The 27,693-nt window shown below is 31.6% G+C and overlaps 1 protein-coding gene across 1 annotated transcript; it reads right to left on the bottom strand.

Annotated features, from left to right (window-relative positions):
• On the bottom strand, positions 1-26,987 carry LOC144839842 (gamma-2-syntrophin-like). Its single transcript, XM_078695397.1, has 19 exons — positions 26,790-26,987; positions 14,380-14,508; positions 14,127-14,156; positions 11,631-11,687; positions 10,395-10,452; positions 10,007-10,050; positions 9,406-9,447; positions 9,043-9,127; positions 8,703-8,773; positions 8,240-8,367; positions 7,685-7,814; positions 7,320-7,358; positions 7,074-7,187; positions 6,291-6,362; positions 5,965-6,114; positions 5,212-5,304; positions 4,982-5,092; positions 4,142-4,276; positions 1-4,013 (listed from the first exon to the last, which is right to left on the bottom strand). The coding sequence occupies exons 1-18, from the start codon at positions 26,805-26,807 to the stop codon at positions 4,160-4,162; spliced, it is 1,488 nt and encodes a 495-aa protein (XP_078551523.1). The 5' UTR covers positions 26,808-26,987; the 3' UTR covers positions 1-4,013; positions 4,142-4,159.
• Between the last annotated feature and the right edge of the window lie 706 nt (positions 26,988-27,693).

The raw sequence follows: 27,693 nt of genomic DNA, 5'->3' as shown, positions 1-27,693 counted from the left end.
TATAGTTTCAATAACCAAACTTTAATAAATACATTTTTTTTTATTACCAACAGTTTTCTAAAAATAATATATACCCGGGTATTTACAATGTAATTTCTCATGATAAAGGTTTTTCTTTTTACTTTATTTAAAAACAAAAGATTTTGTTCTAGTTTTACTCACGTTCTGTTTTATTTTACCATGACAATCTATTTTGTTTTAACTTAAGAATGTTTATAATTATAAACAAGAAATATTTCTTACAAAAAACGCTGCTCACTTATTGACGTAACAGTTTTAAGGATATATTGATAAAAAAAAAGGTTGAAACGTATTATTTATTGCAAATATTCCCTTTAAAAGACTATTTGAAATGTCTATATTTCACCCTATAAATCATTAAGCTTACCATGAAAAACAAGGATAAAAAAATGCACAGAATTTAACGGTACAGACGGTCATGTATCAAACACAAAGGCTAAACAAGTAGATTAAATTTACACACCATACCACCAAACTAAAATCTATATAGAAAATAAAAAAAAAACCTTAACAAAGAGTCGCGTTACAATTAAAAATATCCTATACTATTGGAATAAAATACATTATGTACAGTTAGATTAGTGAATACTGAATTAATGCTTAAACGGTAAAGATGGAAAATCAATTAGACAAAAGTCAGTTAGGTCTATCATACCTAAAATTACAACAATTTAAAATAATTGATTTTGCTTTACAAACTGCTTTTGTCCGCCAGTGGTTTAACACAAAACAATGGGTTAGGTTGATCACAAAAGGAGGACTCCTAAACACGTTTATAATGTAAGTAAGTAAGTCCAGAAAGAACAATTATTTAATTGGATACTGCAGTTTCGTAACCCAAGTTCTTGGGTTAGAAAAGGTGCTTAAAATAAAAAATCATCTTAACTTTGTTTTAAGTCAATTAATGTACTTAAGTAAGTTTCAAAATAACCTACAGTATAAGCAAATATTTAAACGTAAAGACTTAGGTTACGAAGTCCTTTTAGTTAAGATAAAAGAACAAAAGTGATAAAATAAAGTCTCAGTTTTTCACTTAAGCACTTTTAAACTATTTTGACTTAAGCAAAAAGATTGATAAATGCCAGCCCTGGAACCAAAACTGTTATAATTATTAGCCTTCAATCCAAATTCTGTTGATGAGTTACGATAAATACGATTACAAAAATGTTTAAAAAATATTATATTAATTGAATACTTCTTTTATCACTTTCCTTTTAATTTATTTACAAATGTTTACAGAACACAATTGAAATTCTAGAATCTGCTTCTTCTACTTAGACCAAAAACAAACTTTCAATAAAACAATAACATTCTGATTGAGGATGTCCGCAACTATGTGCAAAAGCTGCAAAACTTTCGTTTATCCAGCTATTAATATACATCCTGCGTTATTTATGTAGTATAATGTGCACGCAATCTAAAGCTCTGTTTACACTATCAAACTAGCTTGACAAAAAAAGTGTGATGTGTCCAAACATGGTAGCATCATCATGATGTCCATTAGGCACATCACAAATTGTTTGTTAAATAAAGTTTGATAGTTTAGACAAAGCTCAATAATATAATGTTGCTATTGATGTTCTCACATCCAACATCAATCACACGTGACACGTGCACGCAAGGACGTAGCCGCACCGCAAGTGATTTGACCAATCGTGGGGCAGCAGACCGTCCCAACTGTCGCTTGTGATTGGTCAACTCACCAACGTTGTGATACGTTGTCGTATATATAGGAACAATGAAGCTTAATGTAAGTTTTTTAGGTATATATTCTTAAAAAAATCATGATTTCCACAACCCCAACTCTGGGATAAGATAGCATGTTAACGAACTAGAAACATTTCCACTACATTATTAATTCAGAAATTTATAAATTAATTAATTTGAAATTCAAATTAGTAATACATCAAGGTTTATTGATTAAATTGCTCACAATCATGGTGTATTTTTAACTTGACGAAATGCCAAGTATAATTTCCTTCTTTGTTTATTTGTTGTTTGCACATTGACGTCTAAAAATGTCAAGTTATCGTACAGATTGTTGGTAAATAGACTACTGATCTGAAAGAAAATCGACACACAAAAGCTTATCAAAATCTCGAGTCATCTGTATGTTTAATACTGGCCAATATTGTCAATAGCGCGCCCTCTGTCGGTGTATTTCTGATTTTGAATTTATTACATTCATTTTAAATTAAAACAGAATCCCAATCATATTTTTTTATGAATAGATATTCTTTAATACCTAGTGGAAATCCTAGTGGCAATCCTAGTGGATGTGGTGTTTCTGTAAAACCACAGTGTTTATATTTGAATAAAGTAATAAAAACAAAAACAATAGGTATTGTGTTTCTAATTGCTTCCTTTTACAACAATCTATTAACTGTTATTTAAATATTTGCATGGCGAATAAACAGTATGGTTTTTCTGTAGGCCTACATGTCTTTCTAAAAAGGAATTTAAGTAACATTGAGATGTCTCCACCTTTTGTTGTGCTATAACAGTCGTGCTCGAGAAGGACGGTTGCAGCAACCAAATGCATCGAGTTGATCTCTCAACATTACTTAAAACATCCTTTATGAAACACAGTGAATCTTACATTATTAAACTATATTGCTCTTTATTCCTTTGACTTTTTCTCATGGTCTTCACTGAGCCTTAAAGTTGCATTATGTTTACAAGCGTTTGATTCGCGTTTACAAGAGAAATATTTGCGTTTACAATAGTTTGATTTGCGTTTACTAATGTAGTCCTTTTTGTCACAGTGGAAAATTTCAAATTCAAGGTAATCATATTTTTAGTATAAATTTTAAATCAATAAAAAATACATTTAGTTAAATTATAATAGCTATAAAATTAATGTTAAATTTTTATCAAATAATTAATTAATATCTACATAATAAAAAAAAAAATTAATTTGTAAATTTTAAAGAATGTACAAAAATTATACAACATATACTATACTTTATAGGGCAATTGCGTAACCACATTTCTCTACATCTAATGAGAAAACATAGTCAGATTCAGAGATGGCCATGTCCGCTTTGTCCAAAATTTTAATAGGTTAAGGGCTTTTTACGAATCTGTATCTATGGAAGGACCCAATGCATGTCAGCCTCAGCTGTTTTGAGTGACCCTCATTAAACAAAGTTTAATAAAAAAAAATAAAAATACCCTCTATTCAGCTTTCTCTTACATACCACCCTGGATCAGTCTCTGTTTTTGTTATATACAGTGCCCCTCACCTTTTAAATATAAATATTGTAACTACAGTAACAAATAATTTCATAACTTATTGAATTAAAACAAAATTTGTATAATGAAATAAACATTTTCTAATAATATTTGGGAATGATGTAATGATGGAAAAAAACACAGCCATGATTGGAATGAAAACATGGAATCTACTACCCTGGATGGAAAGAAAATTGAAAATACTTGGCTTTCACTTTGACATAAATAAACACGGAATTTTGTAAAGTTGTAAGGACGAAATACTGTACGTATATGCAACGCGGAACTGTGTATGTGAACGACTTGAAAGACTAAAAAAAACTTTGCTTATGTAAAGCCCTTTGTGTACGTTTGTCCTGAGAATGTATTGGTAATGTGTTTCGATTCTCTGGTAACTTATGTTTAAAACACTGATTTTACCTATAACAATTATTTTTAGGTAATCCTCACCAGGTTGTGCGAGTGACCTCACTCAAACAAGCGGGCAGTGTCATGCCTGACAAAGTATTCCTGACAGAGACAGGTAGACAGAAATTTTTGATACCAACAAAAACAAGGATTTATCTCAAAATTAACTATTTTTTTATGTTGAATTATTGAAATCCGATCAAACTTTCCCACAACCAAATTTTACCATTAATAAACAAATCTTATTCTACCATACACGATCCTATGCAAAGATGAATACTCAATTTTTCCATACTCAACCATTTTATATTTTGTTTTTACGCTTGTTGTGGTTGACAAAACCCACAAATCTGTAAAAGTGAAATTAAAAAGAAATAAAGACAAAGATACTCTTTTTAATGTATTGCTTTTATTGGACATACATTGGGATTTTTAGTTTCATTAAAACGAAAAGTGAAAGTTAAACTTTTAAACTTACCTTGTTATTCGAGTCCTGCTACCGTTGGATATCTGACGCACTTTTCATGAATACTGGGTCGAGGCTTGCCAACTTGGCAGAGATGAATGCATGCATGCAATGTAGTAATTTTCTAAGATTTGGGCATTCTATTTCCTGAAGAAAAAAAAACGAACATTTATAATAATAATTACATTATTAATCATGCATAATATTATTATGCATGATTAATAATGTAATTATTATTAAACAAGAAAAAAGGTAGAAATAATAATATTAAGACATCATAATTATTCCAGAAACAGGAAATGATATTAAATAACATTTTGCTTAAAATTAAAAGGTTAAAAAGAAGAATGAATAACATGGGACCGTTAATGTAAAAGGTATAATCATGAGATCTCTTGGCCAGCAAATGCATGACGGGCCTGCAAGATCTGCAAGATCTCCAAATAAATTTGCCCAGTCAATTTTTTTTATATATTTAGTAAAATTGGATAACCATAAGCGAATTCATTCACTATCCTTCTTAAAAGTGACTGTCCTGTCCTGTACATAAACAAAGTCTACACTATCAAACTATTACTAGTTTGACAGAAAGTGTGATGTGCCAAAATATGGTAGTAATATGACATCATCGTGTCCATATATGGGCACATCACATTTTGTCACATAAAGTTTGATAGTGTAGACAAAGCTTTAAACAAGTTATTGGGTGTGGAGTTCCCGATATACGACAGGATTTGGATCCAGGACCCTTGGATCGGTAACCAAGCATCTTAAACACCAAGCCACAACTCCATTCCGTTGAATTTGGGTCAGTAAAGAAAACTGATTTACTAGCCCGAACTGTATTCATACCTGGACTTCAGTTGTACTTTTATTAGTACCAACAAAATGCAGCTTGACTTTAGATGCCCCGTCATCTGATGAACTTTTTAGTTGTGAAAATTTGTATGTCCACAGAGCAGCCTAAAAGAAAGAAAAATTGTTGTTAATAAAAAGTACAATTTTTAAATAAAATTTAGAAAACTACAAGACATGTATTAAACAACAACTATTTAAATTCACAATACTGAAGACCAACTAACCTTATTTTGGGCATCAAATAACGTAAAACCAGTTTCAAAGTCCAGCGTAAACCCAACTACTTTCCTTCTCCACGTACAGCCATAAGTTTTGTTCTAGTAAATTAGAAAACAAATTTTACAAGTTTAATAAAAAATTGAAAATATAACCAACCAAGATGATGAACTTATAAAGTATGATAGTGAATTCAATCAATTTGTGTTCAATTCTTTCTTTTCTTTTACCTATTTAAAGCTCTATCTACACTATCAAACTTGATGTGACAAAACAAATGTGATGTGCCCATATATATGTACATCATGATGTCATAGCACTACCATATTTGGGCACATCACACTTTTTTTTGTCGTCAAACTAGTTTGATAGTGTAGACAGGGCTCAAGTGACACCTATCCAATTTTGGGCCTAGACCCTCTTTGTTGTGACATACACCATCTGCCTTAATTATTAAGTTCTTGTGTTACCAGGGCTTGATTATTCACATTATTAAAAACGCCTCCAGTGGCTGTATTAACCAATCACAATAGGGAAATCCTTAGCGACCATTTCACTATGGAAATCCTTAGGGACCATCTCAAAACAATTCTACTGCAGTTACTGCTTGTTGGAGTCATACACACTCTCTATTGATGCTTTGTCTGCCTAATCAATTTTTACATTGAAACCAACTAACATAAGTTATAGCAGCAAGAAAATATAGTTACTGCAGTAAGTAGAGTACTTTTTACATGGCGGTACAGTAGAGAGGAACGTACCCTAAGTCTAATAACAGCTGCATGAGAAGCCTGGTGTATTGCACTATGCCACACTGCCATCTCTCTTCTTGTTTCCGTACTCATATAATGGCTATCTTCACCAGCTTCAATTCCAAAACAATATGGCCGCTCGTCAAGCAATTCTACATCCTATGGAAAACGAAGGAACATATTTTAAAGACTATTAATTAATATGTTCAATTGTATTTCAAATCGCCTATGAAGAACAAAGGACTTCAAAAGGCATTGTTTTAGTCTCAAAATTATAGAAAAGTACATTTAACTTATAAAATGTTGGACATGACTTTTGCCGACTTTAAATTTACCTTATAAACTCTGGACATGATTTCTGAAAGCTTGTAACATCTTTCATGTTGTAACCACTCTTGTGTATTAACCTAAACAAAATGTCAACTCTATATTCAACGTTTTTAATTCAACAAATTTCTGGCATTCCATATCACAATATTTTATATAGTTATCTTCTGTCTCCCTATCAAGGTGCAGTTTTTCACAATTGTATTCGATATACCAAAAAAAATGAAACACCCCGATAATGGATACATATAAGGATCTACTTTTGGTTAACGAAATGGAAAAAAAATGTCCCAATGTATTATTATTATTATTATTACACAAATCAGGCAAAGAACATTAATTCTAAACCGCCCGGTGATATACTGAAATTTAATTAATTAATTTGAAACGATAAAGATGAGGATTATTATTATTATTATATATAGATTATACTATAGATGCTGCTGATTCACAAGATGTTGTACATAGCACCCTCTATGTCTGGATGTGTTTAAAACAAATTGTAGAACACCCTCTATGGTTTGGCCATGCTTTTTTAAAGTCTCCTTTATAAAAATTCTGGTTAACAAATTGAAAAAATGTTCCAATGTATTAACTTTCTTTACTAATATAGATGCTGATTCCCAAGATTTTGTAAATAGTGCCCTCTATGGATGGGTTTAATCAAATTATAGCACACCCTCTATGGTTTGGCCATGCTTTTATAAAGTCTCCTAATATTATAAGTTTTATTTTTCTGCAGTATATGAAAATTATTACAATTTATGATTGCTAGAGTATATTATACTTACAGGAGGTGTATTAAATATTAATAAATCTGAACCTCTTATAGCTAAGTATTTGTGATTCCATGCGCTTCGTTGATTACTCGTCTGTCGCTCACTGACCCATCCCATATGGAGAATCTAAACAAATTAAGCATAGCAACACACATACATAAGTGGGGTAATTACATAATATTCAACAATAATATTTTTATTTTAAGAATGTATTTATAAAGTAAATGGTATAAATTAAAAATTTAAAATGATACTTACTTGATCATGTGGCTTTAACAAATCATTTGAAATCTTCATCTAAAAATAGTAGGAAAAATAAATGGAAAATAGTTTTATAAAGATAATAACTTATACAATATGAAATAATGTTTACTAGTGTTTCAGTTTCCTGATCACTGCACTGATATCTGTAAGGTATATTGCCACGAACTGTTTTCGACACCAACCTCTCAGACCAGCCAGTATCTTTTCTCCTACCTCATTCAGTCATTCAACCTTTTAATCAAAATGTGGTAAGTTGCTCAGGGCAGGCAGTGGTTGGGACTTGGTGGAATTAACCCACAGAGAATTGTGGCCAGCTGAAGCTGCAATCTAGATAAATTGAAAATTAAAATAGGTCTTACTGATTGTGCATTTAGAGTTGCAATATGTGCTGAGATTGTTTTGACCCAGTCTTGCAGTTCTTTTTCATCCTCACATTGAAACACACCAGAGGCTGAGCCATCCATAGAACACAGCTCAAATGCATTAGGCCTACAATGAGAAAAACATACGTTGTGTTTGTGAATTGTATTACAAATGAAAATAGACGCTTTTAATAAAAACTGTCGCAACATTTTCATGAACAATGATGATGGTACGTTGGGAAAGTTCCCTCATAAGGGCATGGTTGCTGACCAGTCCATTATGGTACAGGGGTGTTCTAGGAACTTGCATTGTTTCGTATCTAAGCCCTCTCTCTGGAGAGCATGGGCTATTGTCGGTTTATCCAGGTAAGCTACGCACGAAATAGACAACTATCTAGATTAGAGCACAGGTGGTAAATATACATAAAGACGTTGAAAAATGACCCACATAGGCCTACATTTTTATTGTAATTGTAAAACATGTTTAAAACAAATAGAGATGGCGAAAATCTCTGCAAATTATTTCTACTCAAATTTATAAACAAAAGTTACCTCAGCCTATCAGATCCAAATTGATATCTTGATAAGCGAGCCATAAACAGTGGAATAGAAAATAGATCTACCCATGTCTTCTGAGGCTTTGGAGGGGATTCTCTTGTCTTGTCTGACAGTGGCCTGGTCTGTAATGAACAGTAAAAAGGTGCTGCTGTAGTTTCAGTGTGCAAAATTGGAGTTTGAGTAGGAATATGCAAGATGTGGTTAACTACCTACCATCAGTAAAATATTTAAAAAGGCAATGCATGAAATGAATCTAATACAAGATGACCACACTTATGCACACGTTGTTCGGTCAACTGACTTGCCAATGACATGGGAAACACACTTTTTAAACCATGTTGTATTGCTGCTTTTGGCTGTGAGAAAGTTCCTGGTGCAGTGAGAGAATTATGGTTTGGACCAAAAACCTTGCAAAGCAAGTCATGGTTTGCACCAGTGTGCCACTACTGTTTATTACCTGCCAATTTGGATCTCCATTAGACTGACCAATCCTCTCATCTTCCTCCTCTATATCAGGTGGTTTTTTCACTAGAGAAAAAAATAGAATTAACATGATAAACAAAATTACACAACCTCCTGGTACCCATTATAAGGAGAGGGGACCATGGGAATAGTAGAATGACACACTATGGAAAAGTATAACAAAGCATGGACTAGCAATGCATCTGGACTAAACAAGTGATTTGACGAATCACAAGGAATAGCTCTTTTACAGGGAGACCAATTTGCCAAGCATCATTTGTGATGGGTGAAAATGCTAGGCTTAAAAGTAATGAGTAAAGTAATCAAATGCTCACCTCCTTGACGTAGATAAGGCGTTGCCGCTCTGAAATGTCGGACAGTCAGGACGACTTCTGCACCAGCATTTTTTAAAGCTGTAACCTATAAAATAAATAAAAGAAAGAACATAAAATGTATCATAATCATGTCTCTACACATTTCTAAAATCCTATCGCCGAAAAAGTGATATAAATTATTAAAACAAAAATTTTTTTATAATGCGTAATATTTTCAGTGACATCCTTTTCTCTAATTTTTTTGGGTATGAAACCACATTCACACATGTTCCATTTCACATGAACATAAGATGCCGTTCAATTTTGTATATGATTTTCCATTACTTAAATGTAAAAGAAAATATAAATAAATCTACTACTTACAGCATCGTCGTGTGTGTTATTCTCAATGCTTATTCCATTTACCTGTAAAAACAATTGAGATATTTTCTATTAATAATACATTATGATATATTTTCATAATTTAAAATTTAATTTTTCAATAACCTTTACCCTAGTCACCTGCATACATGAATTCTTGTACATGCAGTGTATTTCATTGAACTTCATTTAATTTAGCTATTCATTTTAATTATTTAAATACTTATAAATAAGCATTGCTGGCTATTAAACAGATATTACTATGTGTGTGTTTGATAATATATAACATCCAGATTGTGGTTATTATGAAACATTATTTTTAGGAGCTACATTAATACAAGTAGATGTTAGGGTTTAATAATGCACATTAAAACCGAATAGTAGGAGAGAAGCAGTACAACAAAAACATTCTTCTAATTTCAATTTCACAAAGGTAGAAAAAAAAACAACAAATAAAACAAACATGTTGAATTGTCATCTACAATTTTCAATGATTCAAAATACATACTTATATTTCACTGTACTAGTACATTTAAATCAACATTGTAGTCAACAAATTCATTTTAATAGCAAAAGTAGGTAAGAGAAACAGCCATAGGCATACCTTGAGGATAGCATCACCAACATATAGGTTACCACTGCAATCCGCTGTGGACGAACAACAGAAAAACAGAATTAAGTTTAAAATGAAATAGTAATCTATGGATTACATGTATAGGTTGCGCAATACAATATTCATTTCATTACAATCCCGGTATTACTATAATGGTATTGCTCTTGTTGTTTTGATATTTTCGGATTGCCTGATATTGATGGTGTTTCATCATATTCTATAAACTGGTCAATTATTAATAAAAGGACCCAAGCCTTTTCTATAGATAAAAATGTACAGAATACTGCGGTTTTTTAAAATTGTAATCATCGCATGAAACCAGCCACTTACAGGATGAACTAAACTATAGCTGACCTTTGACATATCAAAGAAAACATACCTGCTTGCCCTTTGAATATCCTGGAAACTAAAATTGGAATATTGTGCTCCGAGCCTCCCTATAAAGACAAAAAAAAAATGTATACAATTTCAAATTTGGAACAATGACATAGTTTTATTATAAACAATTATTAAACATAAATATGTTAATAACAAAAAGAGAATCAGAATTAATCTCTGTCTACACTATCAAATTTAATGTGACAAAAAAATGTGATGCGCCCATATATGGATATAGTGATGTCATATCACTACCATATTTGGGCACATCAGACTTGTTCTGTCAAACTATAGTTTTATTGTGTAGACAGAGCTTTAGACTTTCCATGCACGTAAACTCAAACAAACCTGAGATAGTTTACTGTTCCTTAAAATAAAATATAAATTATCACTTTAATAAATTGAATGTACTGTATTCTACAAACAACACAATCTATTCAATATACTGAGATTCTCAAAACCAGAATTTCCAGGCACCTAAACTTCGTAGGCAGCACTAGGGTGGTATCCTGTTGTGAGATAGTTTAACAGTTTAAAATAAAATGAAATTCTCACTTTAATAAATTGAATAAAGTATAGAAAAATGAAAATATGCATGAAATGCAAGAAAACATGTTATATTTTCAAATTCCTCCTTGACTGATATTCATCCCAGCCTTATTCCCGGAAGATTTAATAAACAGTTATATCTTCATCAACATCATACCGGCAACATCTAGGTTTTCAGACTACAGGCAATTTGACCGCTAATACACTCAAGTTTAATATACCCCAAACATATTGCATTTCGCCTCTAATTTGTTGCAAATCTTTCCTTGTTTATTTTTCATTTATACTGATGCTTTCTAACAGGTATATTTCAGATAGCAATGTATCAATGTTATCACATCTTCTTGGATAAGAAGGTCATGTTTGCAGTTACAGAATTCATTGCATCTTTCAGAACTAGGGGGTTAATCCAAGTGTTCGGGTCCATTTTGAGTTTCAACCATATCTCTGCGAATCCATTAGGTACATGCTTATAGTTCTGACATCTAGACATTTCTCTGGAGTCTCTGGAAATCTTTAAGATCTCTGGAAATCTTTAGGATCACTGGAACCTTACAATATTGAGTTTTGGAAAATATGTTTTGTTTGCAAATTTAATATTACCCCAAGAATTCGGAACGGAACGGAATATTCCCTCTTTTAAAATAGACCTAGAAAAGTTTTAAATTTTTTTTTATTTCAAACCTACCTTAATGCTTAGTCCAAGACCACCAACTTTCTGTCTTTTAACAACAACTGTCCGTTCCTTTAAAGAAAAAGAAAAACATTATAAAAATAATTAAACTACAAAAATAAATATTACAATATTGAGATCAAATAATAATAATAATAATAATAATATATGTATGTATATTTAATTTTCTAAAATGAATCATTGATTGGTCATCTGATTTGGAAACACCGTAAATAAATACAGTTCATATGAGCAAAAAATGAGGTCTCTAAAAACTGAACAGTTTTTAATGGTAAGTTTTTTTTTGGAAGCTTATTTAATTGGAGAGGTCTTTAATTGGAAGTGTCTTATAGAGAGGTCTTTAATTGGAAGTGTCTTATAGAGAGGTCTTTAATTGGAAGCTTATTTAATTGGAGAGGTCTTTGATTGGAAGTGTCTTAAGAGAGGTCTTTAATTGGAAGCTTATTTAATTGGAGAGGTCTTTAATTGGAAGCTTATTTAATTGGAGAGGTCTTTGATTGGAAGTGTCTTAAGAGAGGTCTTTAATTGGAAGCTTATTTAATTGGAGAGGTCTTTGATTGGAAGTGTCTTATAGAGAGGTCTTTAATTGGAAGCTTATTTAATTGGAGAGGTCTTTGATTGGAAGTGTCTTATAGAGAGGTCTTTAATTGGAAGCTTATTTAATTGGAGAGGTCTTTAATTGGAAGCTTATTTAATTGGAGAAGTCTTTAATTGGAAGCTTATTTAATTGGAGAGGTCTTTGATTGGAAGCTTATTTAATTGGAGAGGTCTTTAATTGGAAGCTTATTTAATTGGAGAGGTCTTTGATTGGAAGTGTCTTATAGAGAGGTCTTTAATTGGAAGCTTATTTAATTGGAGAGGTCTTTGATTGGAAGTGTCTTATAGAGAGGTCTTTGATTGGAAGCTTATTTAATTGGAGAGGTCTTTAATTGGAAGCTTATTTAATTGGAGAAGTCTTTAATTGGAAGCTTATTTAATTGGAGAGGTCTTTAATTGGAAGTGTCTTATAGAGAGGTCTTTGATTGGAAGCTTATTTAATTGGAGAGGTCTTTAATTGGAAGCTTATTTAATTGGAGAGGTCTTTGATTGGAAGTGTCTTATAGAGAGGTCTTTAATTGGAAGCTTATTTAATTGGAGAGGTCTTTGATTGGAAGTGTCTTATAGAGAGGTCTTTGATTGGAAGCTTATTTAATTGGAGAGGTCTTTAATTGGAAGCTTATTTAATTGGAGAAGTCTTTAATTGGAAGCTTATTTAATTGGAGAGGTCTTTAATTGGAAGTGTCTTATAGAGAGGTCTTTGATTGGAAGCTTATTTAATTGGAGAGGTCTTTAATTGGAAGCTTATTTAATTGGAGAGGTCTTTGATTGGAAGCTTATTTAATTGGAGAGGTCTTTAATTGAAAGTGTCTTATAGAGAGGTCTTTGATTGGAAGCTTATTTAATTGGAGAGGTCTTTGATTGGAAGCTTATTTAATTGGAGAGGTCTTTGATTGGAAGCTTATTTAATTGGAGAGGTCTTTGATTGGAAGTGTCTTATTAATTTGAGAGATCTTTAATTGGAAGTGTCTTATTAATTGGAGAGGTCTTTGATTGGAAGCTTATTTAATTGGAGAGGTCTTTGATTGGAAGCTTATTTAATTGGAGAGGTCTTTGATTGGAAGTGTCTTATTAATTTGAGAGATCTTTAATTGGAAGTGTCTTATTAATTTGAGAGGTCTTTGATTGGAAGTGTCTTATTAATTTGAGAGGTCTTTTACTGGAGTGTTCGCAGTAGAAATCTTCAGAGTGCATGTCTTTTAGAATGTATTGAATGTCTGAAAAATGTGTGAGTATAACGCATGAATAAAATATAAATTATCACTAGTTCTATAAATTATCACTAGTTCTATAAAACTGTTTATAAATAAAACATTTATTGCTTCTTGATGTATTTAAAGTCATCAATTTTATATCGCACTTTCAAATTGAGAGAGAAAGTAAATACATAATTGAGTAGAAAGATTTATACTGTTTCCTAAAAAAATGTTGACAATCATGCTCTCTTAGGAATGTAGAGTGGATAAATACTTAGAATTATGTACTACTGCAACATATAAAGTAATTTATTCTTCTTAGCAAAGATCATAGGATATAAATCATAGATTTTGTTGGCATAGAAATTCATGTTTTAACATTTTCTTCTAAAAAAAATTAAAGTTCAATTTCATGATTGTAAAGGTTTCTTTGATGTAACAAATGAATTAAAACATTTATTTAACAAACCAATTTTTAAATGATAATAAAAATAGTACAAAGTTGCCTAAACTAATTAAAGCTACTGTAATCTTAAAGAGGTTTTATTTCAATATGGTTTGCAAAAAATGAATTATAGTCCTATCATTTCTGAGTAATAAAGGAGGGAACGTGCACCCAAGTGCTGCCCCGATATTATGTGTTGTAGTTTTGGATGCTATCATTGCTTTGTATCCTTGGAATTCACAAAATACTCACCCTAGTGGAATCCAAATCTGAACCATTTGCCTAAAAGAACAATTAATTATATTGATTCCAATATACCAATTACAGCTGATGATATGAATTCATGTTAAATCTTTAGTTTCTTTATAGTATTTTGTAAATATCAAATACACCAGTTTAAGGATACTCTTTTGGCCACGTTTATTGTACTTTTTGCAAAAAAATCCTGTATAAGATTATTTTTAAGGTGTTAATTTGAAAAAAAATCAAACAAAATTTCACTCACAAGACGTTTGACTGCGTCAACATAGAGGAGTTCTTCTCTTTGGACGGTCAGAGTCTCAATGGACAACTGGACTTGAACCAACTCGTTGGCCTTGGTTGAACTCACCAAATTTAATAATCCTGTCTTAACCTGTCAAAAGAAAAATAATGTCTTTAAAGATCAAATGGAGAGGAGAATGTTAAAAAAACAAATCAGTCGAAAGAGAATGAATCTCTCTTTTAATACATCTCGCGAAACATTTTTGTTTCTGTAAATTAAAAGTTAGATCAATTTGTATTCTTGGAAAACCACTGGATTTAAAGACACCAAATGTTCATTTTTTGCATAATTGTACTATTTGCTAAAATTAATGGATTAATTTACAACTGTGTAAATTTAACATTGAAACTACAGTACTGCACTGAAGGTCCCTGACTTCCCCCTCCCTACTGTAACACTCTATTTTAGATAATTTTATGTCCCAAACACTTAAGCTGTAGAGTAGAGAAGAAATTATTTATAAGGCAAAAATGAAATAAAAATATACATCGATTATATCATATTACGATATGCAACTAAATTAAAATTCTACTAAGATCTTGTAAATTCTAGTATTACAGCCTAATCAATGATCGTCTCCAGAATGTCGCGACTGACACAACAAACCAGTAAAACAAAGAAACATGGGTAATAGTTATTTAACGGTTGTCTACGGTTGGTAGCTCACCTTATCAATTGTTCGAATCATGATGAATGGGGTCAGTACATCTACTATCTCAACTCAACTTACCACCTTAACTACTAAATGTACAAATGCAACTACACATATCCCATCCAACACAAAAATCAAAGTGTATTAATAGCAGAGAATGCTTTCTCCATTCATTCATTAAATTATTTATAACTGTTGATATCATATTTCAGTATATTCAGTGTCAGGAATATTGACTTTACCAAATTTAAGCTTTCGCATACGATGCTATAAGCTAAGATTATTCAAATTCAAAGATTTGTTATAGATTTCAGATTAATTTTTAGGTTAATGCAATTATTAATGTGACAATTTGATTAATTGAAGTAAAATAATTATGCATGTTGCGCTTGATTAAATGGTTACTCAACTGAAGGATTAGTGTACAATGTCAAGAATTTTTTTTTCTCCAATTCGCGAGTTTCCAGTGTTTTAAACACATCAATTAAGAACCTATGGGCACAGTAGCTACTGCAGGGTGTCAAAAAAAGCACTTGGGTTTCTTGGGTGGGTGCTTGTTGGAATGGAAGGTCCAAAATTTAGACAAGTGTCCCAGCCCACCTCCAGTTTAGCATAATTTCAACCATGGGAGCTTTAATACAAATTTCAGTAGTTTAGAGTTTTTAGGTTCACATTAGGACACAACAAAAGGACTTAAGCACAATTTGAGTTAAGTAATTATTCTTGCTTTTGTGTAAGTGGGAACCAAGCTTAACACTATTTAATAAATAATAGAATTATTAAGACTGACGCTGTTTTGTCAAATGTCGATGGAAAATGGTATAAAGAATAGGCTCCATCTTCAGTTCCGCGAAACAGTGTGAATGCAGTTTTAACGATGTACTGTAGTGTGCATATCTGTTTAAGCCTATTGCCTCAACAACTAAACTTGAGCACTTAAATGGATACAACATGTGTTGTCTTTCTTCATAATTTCTCAACTATGACTACAATAAAAGAGTTTTATTAACCCACATGCCATGTTTATTTCTAATGAAATTTTACGACCTCAAAGCTTAGTATTATTCAAAAGCTTATCTGAAATAATATATGGTTGAACATTTGTTTTGTACATGGATTTTAAAGAAACAAGTCAAAATCAGTTGACGAGTTCAGCTTTAGTTTTGAACAATATTTTTTGTATCTATTTATAATTCTGGGGATAGAAATTTCATGCATGATTTATTTTACTTTTAAATCCTTAATTCCTAGTAGCCTAGTGGATTTATTTTAAGTATCTTGGATAAAATCACAGCTATATACTGAAGCTGTAATTTAGTCAATGTTAAACCTATCTTACCATCTGTTGTGTAATTTTATCGTTTCTTTAAAAAACAGGTTTTTTGAGAATTGAGAAGTTAGGAGATTTCATCTCCTGAAAACTCACCTATTTCAATAGTTATTCTTGTCATGTTGCACTATGAGACTCCGGTAAAAATGCTTTATAAATGTTCAACAATATTATTATTATTTTATTATTATCTGGAGAATTAATTAGCAATATGCCTTCTGTACAAAAATATTTGTGAAAATGAAAGTTTAAAATGGAAAAAAACAGAGTTAACAAAACTTAAATGCTGTTCTAAAAACTCCAATTGATCTGGACTTGGTCTTCAAAACCGGTTTGTGTGGAACAAGTTTAGATGCAACCCGTTTTCGGTTTCAATTTGACTTAAGCTCAGAAGATTTCTGAATGAGAAACTGGTTTTATTTTTGAGTCAAAATTGCACAAACCAAAAGTGGTGTTGGATGGTAGTCTATGACCGCTAGCTTACCTACGCCCTCCCATGATGATGGTGGTTTGTGGGGAGGCTTCCACCTGAGGGCATAGTTCATGGACTATTCCATTTGTGGATAGGGGTGTTCAATAAAAATGTCTACTTTTTTAGTTATATCTCGCTCTTCGAGGAGAAAGGGCTATTGTCAGTTTATCCAGGTAAGCTACAGTAGGCACAAAATAGACTAGGCTGCAACGTGATCTATAATTAACGACCAAAATCAGGATTTTTCAATAAAAACAGGACCTACTATAAGGGAACTGAGGATAAAGGGGACAGGAGATATTGGATATACTCTTTCCTTCTCTATACTTCACCCTACCTAATGTCATATCCTAGATTAACCTTTACAGCCTGGAGGAATTTGCTATTATTACTACTACAGACAATATACAGTTAACACAACATTGCACACATAACTACATTAAAACAAAACAACCAGTTTATACTTGAATAATTAGATCTCGCAGCCATGAAAAACAGGTCAACTCAATTCCAATTGCAGGCATTAACACCTCTGTAGTGTTACCAGTTGTCACATAGTGTACACACAATTATAAAATCTCACAACTGTCCAATGAAATATGAAAACTATCTTTCATACTCAATTACAGAATGCCTCTAGTGCATATAGTATCAACTGCTGTTGTTAATTGGTGTAATCATAAGCATAATTAATGAGGGTACGAGTTGCTAAACCATATACTTGGGCAAATAAAGCAGACTTGTGTTTTTAAGGCCCTGTTCACACTGAAGGCTTAAATAAATTCTGTTTGAGGCCTTTTATGTCTTTCCCGCAGCACTCACTTGCAACTTCGAGGCCCTGTTTACAATGGTGGATGTTGCTGTTTTTTAAACATACACATCTGACAAATGCCTTACCCGCAAAACGTAAACGCATTATTGCTGTTATGAAATGTTTACATTAAAATCCAAAAATTGCAATTGAGACGTTTTGAAGGAAGTAACTACTTAAATCAATGACATACATACTAAGCACAATTTTATTATAAAAACTCAATTTTCATTATTTATTTTAATCAGAAATCAATACAGAAATGATATACCATATAATAAAATCAATGACATAATAAAAAAAGATTGTATTCTGAAAAGAAAACTATTACAGAGGAATTCATCACAACTTATAAAAAAAAATCACTAGAGAACATAGAGGTATGTCTTCAACTAGAGGCAACAGCATCAAAATATACAATACAGTTACTGATAATAATACTGTAGTGTTAATGGCAATGAAATGAATAATATTTTGAACCCATGTGTTTTATATTTCCCTTGGACGTAATAAATGTCTTTTAATTGAGTTAGAACAGAGTTGACTCTCTAGTCAAAGTATAATACCTCTATGCTACAGAATATCTTAAACCAACAATATAGAAATACTCAACATCACTACAAAACAAGCTAAAATCTACTGTTTTAATAATAAAAAAAAAGGGAAAAAATTAAATGTTTCTCTTACCCCATGTATTTGCCACAAAGGCTGGCGCACTTTGCCCTTTGCGATTTTTAGATTATGGCTCATTCGTAAAATAAAGGGCTCAAGGCCGACCGATAACAGTAGATTATTAAAACGCAGTGTCATCTCCGACAAATTCCTCTCAGTACGATGGTTACTTGTATCGCCAACAGCCTAATAAGGCACTGAGAATATATGGAAAAAATTGTATCTATTGTAACGCACACATTTAATGAACTTGGTGATGTATTATCACTTTCTTCAATACCTGATGCAATACTGTTCTTACAGTGTTATATCTCTCTGACAAATTCTTCTCAGAAAATAATGGTAACTTTCATTTCAACAGCCTAAGACACTGAGAATATGGAAAAAAATTGTATTTCAAGGTAATTTTTCTTGCTGAACCCTATTTATCACTTTCATATGGTATAAACAATGTACTGTACTGTATGCAGTGTCTTCACTCGACAAATTCCTCAGTAAAAACTGTTATCGCCAATCCAAAAGCAAGACACAGAGAATACGGGGAAAACAGTATCTAAACATACTGTACATGAACTTGCTGTATACTCATATCATGTACTATAAATGATAGCAAAACTGTATGCAGTGTCCTCTCTGACAAATTCCTCTCAGTAAAATAATGTAACTTGAAACAGCCTAAACAAGGCAATCAGAATATGGAAACAATATTGTTATTGCAAACATTCTGTAATCATCTTGTTGTATTAAACCCTAATCACTTTTACACTGCAAGACAGGTGAAGTAAATGATCAGTATGCTAGATACATTGTTCTATATGTAGTGCACTCTTAGAATACTGTAGTCATAATGTATTGTACAATATCCCTAATAGCCTACAAAAGGCAAGATGACAAAACAGTGTCTCCTGCACACACATTTAATTACATTTGCCATAACAGTGATAATACTCGAAACCCTAATCACTTTCATTACTAGATCCAATGTAATCTCATCTTAACTATGTCTGACCACTTGAAGATGTCCTCGGCCAATCAGCACGAGAATTATCGGTGAAGTCTACGGGTGAAGAGCAAGTTGATACACGATGATCGTACGTTTCAATAACAAACAGAATAATCATTAAAAACATTGCATACAGTTCCGTTCTCTGTTGATAGCAAATATTCCCTGAATAGAAATATTTCAACTTTTAAAAAAGTACATTATTAAAGAAAATCCACAACAAGGTCTTAACGTAAAATTGTTCCACCTTACAATACGTGCTCGTTACTATGTCATGAACAACTTTATTTAGTAAAAGCACAAAAAATGTTTTATCAATTTATCAATAACATTTCTGTACTTCAGATAAAATGCAAAGTCTTGTTAAAATGTTCTTGTGCACTGTCATGAACTAACCAATTTCATGTCAAAAAAGTTATGTAATGAAAAAATAGCGCATAAAATAGAACGTTGTAGCCTCACATTTAGACATCCACATCATATACCTTTAATAGGTTGATGGTCGCATACAATATAAAATTGACATGTTACTACTCAATAACCAGTTGTATCGAACCACGTACACAACATGCTTTTAAGAAAATTACGACGTACAATGAATGTACAAATAATATAGATGTACAACAGTGTGAAAAGCGTAGAAAACCATGAGATCAATGATTCGGAAAGAATTACCTGGTTACTCAAAAATCATTGGTTGACGATAAATCATTGGAGAGAATTAATGTTCGACGGCAGGCATAAAATAAACTAATCATATGCTAATAGAATTCTGAAAGCCGATGGATCTTTTTAGTAAATTTTTTTTATATGGTCGTTTGAAAAGGAAATTAATGACATGATTGGAATTTTAAATTTAGATTATTTTTTTTACGTGATCAATTTAAGTAGAGCTTGGCAAATATTTCTCGGCCTTAAATATCATACTATTGATTATCTTTTTCTACAAGTGAGTTATATTACACTAGCTTAATTATTTTTTCATATTTGAGATGAAAATTATGGTCCAAATGTGCATTAAAATTATTATTATTATTATTGTTATTGCATCATATTTTTATTTTCCTCTAAAAATTAATACCCTCTTATGTTTGTAATAATTTTTGCAAGCCTTTAATAATTTACGTAATATTAAATAAATATGTAACCCTGTCTGTCAGCCTATGTAAATAACTTTATACCGTATTAGAGATTTTGGTGTACGGCCATACAGTATGTGTTCTCATCTCTTGCGTTCTCGTCCCCTGCGTTCTCGTCCCTTGCGTTCTCGTCCCCTGCGTTCTCGTCAATGCCATCTAAGAATACAGTACATCGCGTTGGGTGCTATAGGAACATGTGATGTATGTAGTGTGTTGAATGTTGGATTATGGGTACTGTACCTAGTTTAGGTCAAAGCTTTCCATACATGTTTGATCAAAATAACCGAGGTAATAAAGTGAAAATGTCATTTTAACGATTTATGGAATTTGCGCTGAACATAAATGAATACAAACCAGGGTCCTGAGGTTTACTGTACGTTAGGCCACTGCCTTTGAGAGTTTTACATAAACCAATGGAGTCGACATACTGTACAACCGTATTTAATATTATGTAAAATTGTATACTATCTTAATTGTTGTATCAACAGTATATGCTTGAAGTACTCAACATTGAATAGCCTTCATTAATCTTCATTAAAAATCATTCTTTCATTTAACGAGCTAAATCAATAAATTAGATGGTAGTTTACAGTGATCAGGCCAAGGTACACAATCAGGCCAAGTGAAATTAATTTATTGGTAAAGTTCTGCATCCTTTTAAAATGTTCATAACTTAAAAAAAAAAGCCACGGCCATCCGTATTTCTAACTTTTTTTTTTCAATACAGTACATCAAACTTTGAACCCTCTTTCTATGCTGAGATTATTTTATAATTTTTTTAGTATTTCATATTTCCAATTCTTTTTCAGAAAGGTTCTAAAATCTCATGAAGATTGAAATTAAAATTGTTGAAAATAAAATTGTTAGAAGATTGAATTGTATGTACAGTACATAATACAGTAGGACTTTCTTTTTATTAGTGTATTTAAGATACTGTAATTAAATTTTGTTAAGTACTAAATTTAACTTGATTTTGCAATTAATCGTAATACTTTGTTTCGAGACCGTAGACGAAGGAGACGATTAGTGAAAGGTATACTGTTCAGTACCGTGTTCTTTGTCTACAATCGTTAAAACAAATGTTCATTGCACAAACAAAAATTATTTGATTAATAATTTAAAACATCATTGATTGTCTTTGTGATCATTGAAAACATTGTACAGTACTGTACATGGATCGAACAGAGTTGAGTGAATAATTCCAAAAATTGGCAATGGCATATTACAAAATTGTACAGGCTGCAACTAATACATTAATCCTATCAAAGTTTATGCAGCTGCCAGATTTACATCTGTATACTACATCATGTTACTGACAATAAAAATCTGTTTTGCAAATCATAAATTCTCAAATACAGTTACCATCTGGTTATAAGATTTTCAAAATTGGAAATGTACATTGATATGTTTAAAGTTATTATACAAATGAGTATATTACATGTTTCTTTTTTGGTACATATTGTGCCAAGTACAATCTAAACCAGTAGGCATATGGTGTTGGTACTACTAGTTACTAGTCCATCAATTCCACTTCCCGGGTTTTAAAGTTTAGTTTTCTGAAGATAGTAACTGTCAAAAATATGTACAGTATTAACTATACTGTAAATACAAAGTTATAATTGTTATGCGAAATATTCTATCTACTGTATTCAAATTTGAAGAGCTCTCTGAACAATGAATGATACAGATAATATTGAACTGGACACCAGTAACAAAGTATACAATCAGTAAACCTTAAATTATCATCAGGAAATCATTTCTAATGGCAAATGAGGCTAAAAAAACTGCAAACAGGAGTACAGAGATACTCCAAGAATTGACATTTAGAGAAGCAGAAGAAGAAGAAAGTAAAAGAACGAGGCAAATGAACAGACTTAAGCTCTGTCTTATAGTAATGTACACCATCAAACATTATGTCACAAAAAATCTGATGTAACCATATGGACTACATGATGATGTCATACTGTATCACTACCATATTTAAGCATATTACTACCATATTTGGGCATATCATATTTTTTTTGTCAAACTAGCTATACTAAAAAAAATCATTATTCAATAAATTCTAACAAATGGGGCTAGCAACTGCAAACAAACTACAGTATGCTTACTGTAGCCCTACCATTACCAGGCAAATAGACAAGCAAACCTTCTAAATAACGCAGTAAGCAAGAAATACATACAATATTTTGTATAAAGCTGAATATACAGCGAATAATCCTATCAGTAAATACGATTAATTCATCCTGATGAAAACAAACGAACGTTCGATGTCAGAACACTTTCATAAAAAACAAACGCATAATGTAATCAAACAACACAATCCATTGACAATGCGAACAGTACAGTATGGATCACCACAGTGGAATAATTCAACGATGCGTATTCCAATTTGGTATTATTAAAAATTGTACATTAAACCAGTAACGTATATAACAATGGCAATATTGATCACACTGCAAACTGACTTGAATGACTTGAGAGGCACCAGTCAAACTTGATGAGAATGGATGATAATTAGTTGTGATTGGTGAAGAACCCAAATTGATCATCATAGTAACAATGATTAAATCACCAATCAGAGAAGAGTGGGGCAACCCAGATTGTGTGACATTGGTTGCTCTTACAAGCTGAGTTAATATTTGTAGTTGGTCCGACCGACCTGACAAAATTAGGTCATACTATAATTTGTATACATTGTTATTACATGGATTAATTATAACAACATGGTTGCAGAAACTAGTCTACATAGTTTTACAAAATTAAAATTAATTTATAAAATAAATAAAATTTGTTAAAACCCACAAATATCTGTGGTGTGAGGAGGTTTTCAAAAAGATGTGTGCATCAAAATCAAGTACTCGGACATTAAATCTTTAAATTTAATTATATTTTGTAATGTATTTTATTCTTTTTGTCAAATCCAGAAGGAAAGAGCAATTTTAAAATCACTCTTATAACATCCCATGAAAATATATAAAACATCTGAATTTTGAGCAGGCCTTAAAAAGGGAGTTTATTTTACTATATGTGGCAATTCATTTAAAAATTGCTTTTCTGAGGTACAGACCGTTCTTTACTACTGTACATGTTTATTGTCCGTAATTGTAATATTAAAGTAAAAATGGTAGATTTCAAGGGATGACATGGTTTCATCATACATCAGTATAATAGTTGTTAAAACTGATGCTGAGAGAATCCAGATGTGACACAGCCTGCAGCAGTTGTTAGTTATCAGTTTTTAAATGCAACTCTCAAGAAGCCTACTATCAAACACAGTGGGCTACAAAATAAGATCAAGCTCTCATCCTACTAACTGTACTGTAATACTGTAAGATTAATCAACAAATTGAATCAGTTATAAATTATGTCTGCTAATGACAACACTGGGGGTGGGGGATATTCGCTTAATAGGCTTCCACTAAAAATGCCAATCAATGGCCTTAAACATTGTGAATGGGAATGTTATCATATTGTCCTGTCATCTTGTACCTGTAAAAATACATTTTATTTAATATACAACACCTAAATAAATTCCTGTCATTGATTAATGGCGTGCAATAGTACACACTATTCTTTACGCATTTGGAAAATATTTTTTTTATACTATTGCTTTTAAACAACAGCGCCACTTATTTTGTACTTCCGCCGTGGAAGGCAAAAAAAATATGTACTTGAAAGAACTGTAATTTAAAGCAAAAAATAGTCAAATTCAAAGTCTTATTTATCAATCTTTATTTTCAATATTTTTCAGGACAATGCACTTTAATATTTTGAAACAACATAGGATATAGAAAATAATTATATAATTCTGTTACTGTACAACTGTACTATATTTCTCTCTAGTTCTCTCTAGTTTTATAATTCGAAATATAGTAGAACCCCTATTAATCCATGAGTAGGGATTGGCCATAGTTTTGAAACATATTTCCCCTCGTTTAGCAGGAAATTGCACTTAAAAAGGGTGTCCCAAAGGAGGGGTTCTACTTTTCCTACTATATACGGTATTAACATTTTGTAACATTGAAAGTGTATAAATACTGATATATGATATACAATTGTTAAGATACAATTGTACACAATTTTTGTATTACTCTGTATTAGTAGAATGTCTACATAGTTTTATGGTACAGTTGAAATAAAGACTACTTATTCGGTCTATCCATCTGCTGTATTGTAGCATATTTAGACTATCAAGTATCACGTCTTCTGCCTTTAAACTGATTGGTTTAAAATTACATGTGATAGCTGAACTACAGTATAAATAAATACAATGATGATTCCTCCATGGCTCAAAGTAATCATCTTCTCAGTCTGTCGAGTATTAATTTAGATATGCCAAGATTCGTTTATGTTTCTTAAAGACAAATTAAAATAAAGAACAACGTGATACTGTAGTTTACATAGATGAAATAATTTTGAAATTCTGAAAGGCGATAAAAGTATGCCCTCTAGAGTACTTACTGTATTCATATTTTCAGCATCTGCCACTTAGATGTTGAATTACTACATACTGTAGTATGTAGTGCATACAATATTAATATTTATTTTCTATACTACAGTTATATATATTTTCTCTAAACTTCACTAAATTATAACACAATCTTTCCTTAATAATTATTAGCAATTTATATATATAATAATTAATTTATTCATTGATACGTTTGATCAATATTTTCTTGACATAGTTTAAGCGCATTGGAATATGCACTTTAACAATAACACCAGGAGGATTCAACTCACAGGATAGTTCTATACTGTATGATTGTCTACACTTCAGTACTGTACCACACCCCAACACTCCAGTTTTCAGGGTTTGTTCAATATTGGAAGAAAGCATACCGTACCATATTTTTTCATTCATGTTCAATGTTGTGATAAACAGCATCACATGCGTTACTATGTTAATAATTACATTATACTGTAGCATCACATTAAAAATTGTCTTGCTGACTTACTGTATGATAGGCAGACTGTCAATTGTGAGCTTGGAATAATGTATATGTCTACTACTAGTTTTTTTATGAACAGTATACAAGAAAACACTTTTAACGCATCCTCCCACAAAAGATTGTAAAAAGATGTTACTGTGTATATAACCTTAATCTATGTGTAATTACATCTACTATGTACACAAACATAATAAATGTAATTTTAATAACAACAGTCAATGACCTCAGCTTTCTCAAGGTTTTCATTCCAAATCAATACAAACTAGTAAATATTTATATAGTGTACTAATTACCTGGTCACATGTTTTAATTAATGAATACATTGAGACTGTTAGTCTGCTTACAGTAAAACTTACACCTATTTAAAGCAATTGATACAAATCTTACACTTACAGTTCTTCCAATTAGGAGACCTTTAAAAAAAATAGGCGAGACCATTCTGTACTAACGATTTAAGAAATCCTTAGACAAGACCAGAACCGCCAGGTAAAGTATTTGAGGTGACACTTTATGTAGATGAAATTGGTCGCATTGAAATAAGTCTCAATTTATTTTAGTCGCATTATATTTTGGTCGTGATAAAATTAACTTCAAAAATGTTTGTATGGAACACCGATTAATATCCTTTTGATCATATTGATCATCTTTGCTCACCATCGTCTTTTATTGAGTTTAAGGTTAGGCCAGGTTCTCCCTATCGTCTTTCACAATATTGCAGAGATATTTTTGCGGGGTGTAGGCCTAGTACTTTTACACGATTTAGGACAGCAGCCGATATGATCCAAAAGGCAAATAAAATTGCCAACCCTTTGTTTGGCAGCACATCAACTACTGTAGTCCCTCCCATTAAAAGATGGTGGTAGCGTACCCGTCGTCTTCAAAACAAAGATATGGGACAGCAGTACACTGCCAATATATAAATTTAATTAAATACTCAACTTATAAATATAATTATAGTAGCCGCTCTTTTATTTTGTCTTTTTTAGTTATTTTATTCTAGTCTTACTCTTTTTTAAATATTCCTTTCTGAAAAATGAAGATGATATGCATTCTATTTATCTAATAATTAAATTATGATGTATGCTAATATTTTACACTCCCATCATGTATTAAAACCCTAGGCCCATAGAGATACTATTCTACAGTTCATCCACAATAGTAGGCCTACCTGGCTATGGTAGCCTTTTCCTATGCAGAATACAATTGGGCAGTGTCATTGACACATAGCCTGAGGGATGAGGTTTGCCAGGCCTAACCAAATCGATGAAATTTAAAACCAAAATTCGTGCATTAATGTACCAGAAAACCAAAAGATGAATACTATGTAAGAAAAATAATACCTTCATTTCACCGTCCATGTTACTTTGTATCGCCAATCATAATTTTTATTCGACCATTGAGCTTCTTTCTTCAATAATATACATCCCAAATTTTTTACAACCGCGGCAGAAACCACAAAAATGAGCTCGCGAACTTAACACCACCAAAACACACCCATGCTTTTTTGTTTATACCGCGGTAACATGTGTGACCTAGTATTTTCCCTATTATGACGCTTTCCCAAGTTTATTGGTCAAAGGTTAAATTTCTAAAGGTTACCAATATGGACACAGATTTGCATAATTATTAAATTGGATCAAATTGCATAAAGTACGGAGATTGTTAGTATACGATTTCCAATCTAATTTTGACATTTAGCGCAAATAATACAATTTTTTCTAAATATTAGAGAGGGCGATATATCACTAATTCAAGAAACCTGTGACAACTTGTCTGAGAATAAACCAAGTTTCGGACTGTCATCTAAAAACAAATTTTTTCACATATTAATATTATAATTATTATATTACCAAAATAAAGTAATTCATTACACGGTGTATACTGTAATAAGTTGATAAAATACGAGGATCAAGTCCGAAAAACGGGTGAGGCATGCCTCATCTTGAAAGAAGAAATAGGAAGATTAACAAATAACTTTCAATTCACGATTACTTGATTAAAATTTCTTCACTTTTTTTCTGGAATAATAAATACATAATCTTTATTGGAAACGACACCTTTATATGGCACACAAGAAGAACAAAACAAAAAAAAGCGACAATAAATATACAAAAGTAAATCAAGAACTAATTATGCACAGATTAAACTTATACGAACACAACAACACAAACATTACTTATGGCATCAAGTCGTTTTTTCCATAGCGTTTTACATAATGTGTCTATTTTTTAAATTATTACATTG

Source organism: Antedon bifida, chromosome 4, assembly GCF_963402885.1.
Source record: "Antedon bifida chromosome 4, ecAntBifi1.1, whole genome shotgun sequence".
Classification (NCBI taxonomy): Eukaryota; Metazoa; Echinodermata; class Crinoidea; order Comatulida; family Antedonidae; genus Antedon; species Antedon bifida.
This window is presented reverse-complemented; position numbering and strand designations above follow the sequence as displayed.